The 3,471-nt window shown below is 37.4% G+C and overlaps 1 protein-coding gene across 1 annotated transcript; it reads right to left on the bottom strand.

Annotated features, from left to right (window-relative positions):
• Window positions 1–2,307: 2,307 nt before the first annotated feature.
• On the bottom strand, window positions 2,308–3,237 carry LOC308245270 (olfactory receptor 6C70-like; the record flags this gene model as incomplete). The annotated part of the gene is made up of 1 exon (XM_080662229.1): window positions 2,308–3,237. One exon carries the CDS (start codon window positions 3,235–3,237, stop codon window positions 2,308–2,310), a length of 930 nt encoding a protein of 309 aa, XP_080518355.1.
• Between the last annotated feature and the right edge of the window lie 234 nt (window positions 3,238–3,471).

The following is a 3,471-nucleotide window of genomic DNA, read 5'->3' as shown; positions in this document are numbered from 1 at the left end:
AGTTGTGGGCAATCAGGCCAGCAGGGGAGGGCAGTTGAGAGGGACCAGGCCTGTAAGCAAGGGCAGTTGGAGGTGATCAGGCCTGCAGGAGAGGGCAGTGGGGGGCAACCAGGCCTGCAGAGGAGGGCAGTTGGGGGGCACCTAGGCCTGCAGGGGAGGGGAGTTGGGGGTGACCAGGCCTGCAGTGGAGGTCAGTTAGGGGAGACCAGGCTGGCCAGGGAGGGAGGTTAAGGGTTACTGGGCCAGCAGAGGAGGGCAGTTGGGGGCAGCCAGGCTGTCAGGGGAGGGCAGTTAGGGGTGACCAGGCCTATAGGGGAGGGCAGTTAGGGGCAATAGGGGCAGCAGGGGAACAGTTAGGCGTCAATCAGGCTGGCAGGGGAGTGGTTAGATGGTGATCAGGCTGGCAGGCAGAAGCAGTTAGGGGCAATCAGGCAGGCACGCAGGTGAGCAGTTGCAAGCCAGCAGGCCTGGATTGTGAGAGGGATGTCTGACTGCACTTGAGGGGTCCCAGTTTGGAGAGGGTGCAGACTGGACTGAGGGACACCCCCCACCCGGTGCATGAATTTTGTGCACCAGGCCTTTAGTTAGTTAATAAAATTATATAGGTTTCCAGTGTACAATTCCATAGTACACCATCTGTATATTGCATTGTGTGCACACTACCCAAAGTCAAATCTTCCATTACTATATATTGGATCCCCTTTACCCTTTACTACCTCCCCACTCACTTCCCTCTGATAACCACCATACTGTTGTCTGTGTCTATGACTTTTTGTTTGTTTTTCCAGTTTTTTCACTTGTTGCTTTAAGTTTTATATCCCACATAGGGATGAAATCTTATAGTACTTGACTTTTTCTGTCTGACTTAATTATGCCTAACATAATATTCTCAAGGTCTATCCATGTTATTACAAATGGCAGTATTTCATCTTTTTATGACTGAGTAGTATTCCATCGTGTATCTGTGATAGGGGCAGAAATAGAATATTAGGAACCAGCTATAATTGTAAGAAATATTAATCAAGTTCTGTTAACTGTGATTGTTTTATTCTAATTAAAGAAGGCACATTCTAACCTGGTTGGCAGCTGACTGAGGGACCTGGGAGCTCACCTGAAAATGCAGCCCATCCTCCTCATCAGGGAGCTGCCTATTCTCATGGAAAGATTAACAACCTTGTTGCAGAAACCAGAGCTGCCAGCCCTTTGAAGACCCCCAGGCTTTTGAAAATTCCCAGCCCTTTGGTTATCACTAGCCCTTTAAAGACTCATTGATTAAATCCTCATTTATGATTCAATCCTTTTTCTGCTAAATTGGCTCAAGTAGTACCAGGCAGCATGGACCCATTGATTGTCCAGCTACATATGTACCACATCTTCTTTATCCAATCATCTATCAAAGGACAGTTTGGTTATTTCCGTGTCTTGGCAACCGTGAATAATGCTTCAATGAACAAAGGGGAGAATATGTCTTTGCAAATAAATGCAGTTTTATTTTTAAAGCAGTCATTTGAATTTTGAGAAGCTGATATTTTATATCATTGAGAGCAGGAAACTTAACACAGAATTAAAAACTAATAATTATATAACAGGTTATAAAATTCATCATCTATTCCTGCTTATTTAACATATTATTTGGCATGTTCAAGAGATTAAACTTGCTTATATGTTCTTGAAAATTTGTGTGAGAAATCAACTACTTGTCTATTAAATCATATTTTATTTTTATTGAAATTTTTTAAATCTACCCAAATAATAACCTATTATTGCATTTTATTAAATAAAATCACACAAATGAAATGTATGATTCATTTAAAAGGAAATTATGCTTTATTACTATGTTGACAATTGATATTTCAAAAGATCACTTTATAAAATAATTCTTTAAATTATTATTTTAAAGTACAAAATCTCTTGAAGCATCTTAAGCATTTTTCATAATGACAAATTTTATTCTATCTAAACATTTTAAAGAACATGGCTTTTAAATAAAATATGGCATATTTATTTACAGCTCTTAGAGAACTTATAGTCTATAATAAAATCAAAATTCTTCATTCATTTTATTCTAACGTGCTTTTAGAGAAAATAAATTTTGAAATTCTATATTTCTAGCATAGTAAGGTTTCACTTTGAAGAAAAGAACATTAAATTCAGAACGTATACAATAGAGAGAGTTTCTAAGCTTGAGTAAACTAAAAAAATCTAAATTATTAGAGATTTATTCTTAAACTAGAAGAGGCAAAATTGGTTTTGTTCCATGTTCCTTTATGTTTTATGTTAATTCTTTTAATAAATAATATTACTTGTCTAAAGCAGGAAAACCTTTCTAAATACATCTCTGAAAGCTTGTTTAACTTGCTGGTTCCTCAGAGTATAAATGAATGGGTTCAACAGAGGAGAGACTGAAGTATGGAGCACAGCTACTCCTTTGCTTAAAGTGGTTCTTTCATTTGCTGATGGCCTTATGTAGATGAATATACAACTACCATAAGTGATGGTTATAACAATCATGTGAGAAGAGCAGGTAGAAAAGGCTTTTTTCTTTTGGTGAGCTGAAGGGAATGTTAGGATTGTCTTGATGATGTAAGAGTAAGAAAGGATTACTAGTAACAATGTGACAATAAGGGTCATCACAGCTAAGAAAAAAGTAATCAGTTCCACTAAGTGTGTGTCTGAGCAAGAAAGCTGCAAGACAGGAGAAATGTCACAAATGAAATCATCAATTATATTTGAAGCACAGAAATCCAAATTAAGAATCAAAATCAATAAAAGGAAACTGACCAGGAATCCAGTTGCCCAAGAACTGAGTATAAGCTGATGACAAACTCTGCTGCTCATGATGGACGTATAATGCAAAGGTTTGCAGATGGCAACATAGCGGTCATAGGACATAGCCGCCAAAAGGAAAAATTCTGTAGCACCCAAGAATATGTAAAAAAATAACTGAGATATACAACCATTATAGGAAATGGTCTTTTTTCTGGTTACAATGGTGATTAGGAATCTGGGGATGCAAGCACTTGTGAATGAAATTTCCAGAAAAGAGAAATTTCGGAGGAAGAAATACATTGGGGTCATGAGATGGGAATCCAGTAGACAGAGGGCAATGATGGTTAAGTTTCCCATCATGCTCAACATATAATTCAGAAATAGAAAGAAAAAAATTACAATCTGTAACTGTGAATTATCTGTCAGTCCCAGAAGGATAAACTCTATCTGTGTTGTATGATTCTCCATTTCTCTTCTGAGATTTCAAATTCTAGAAATAAAAAGATATAAAAATAAGAAACTACATGAATAGTTTTATAACCTGGGAATAATATATAAAAGTATCCATATTCACAAACAGACTCATTTATAACGTAATGCTCTGTGATTTTGAACATATGATCCAGAACTATGCAATAGAAACTATTTTAAAAATCACCATTGAAGTCAACTCAGTTTTTGAAATTGACCAGCAAAATCCAA

This window comes from Plecotus auritus, assembly GCF_963455305.1.
Source record: "Plecotus auritus genome assembly, chromosome: 3".
In the NCBI taxonomy this organism is placed as follows: Eukaryota; Metazoa; Chordata; class Mammalia; order Chiroptera; family Vespertilionidae; genus Plecotus; species Plecotus auritus.
This window is presented reverse-complemented; position numbering and strand designations above follow the sequence as displayed.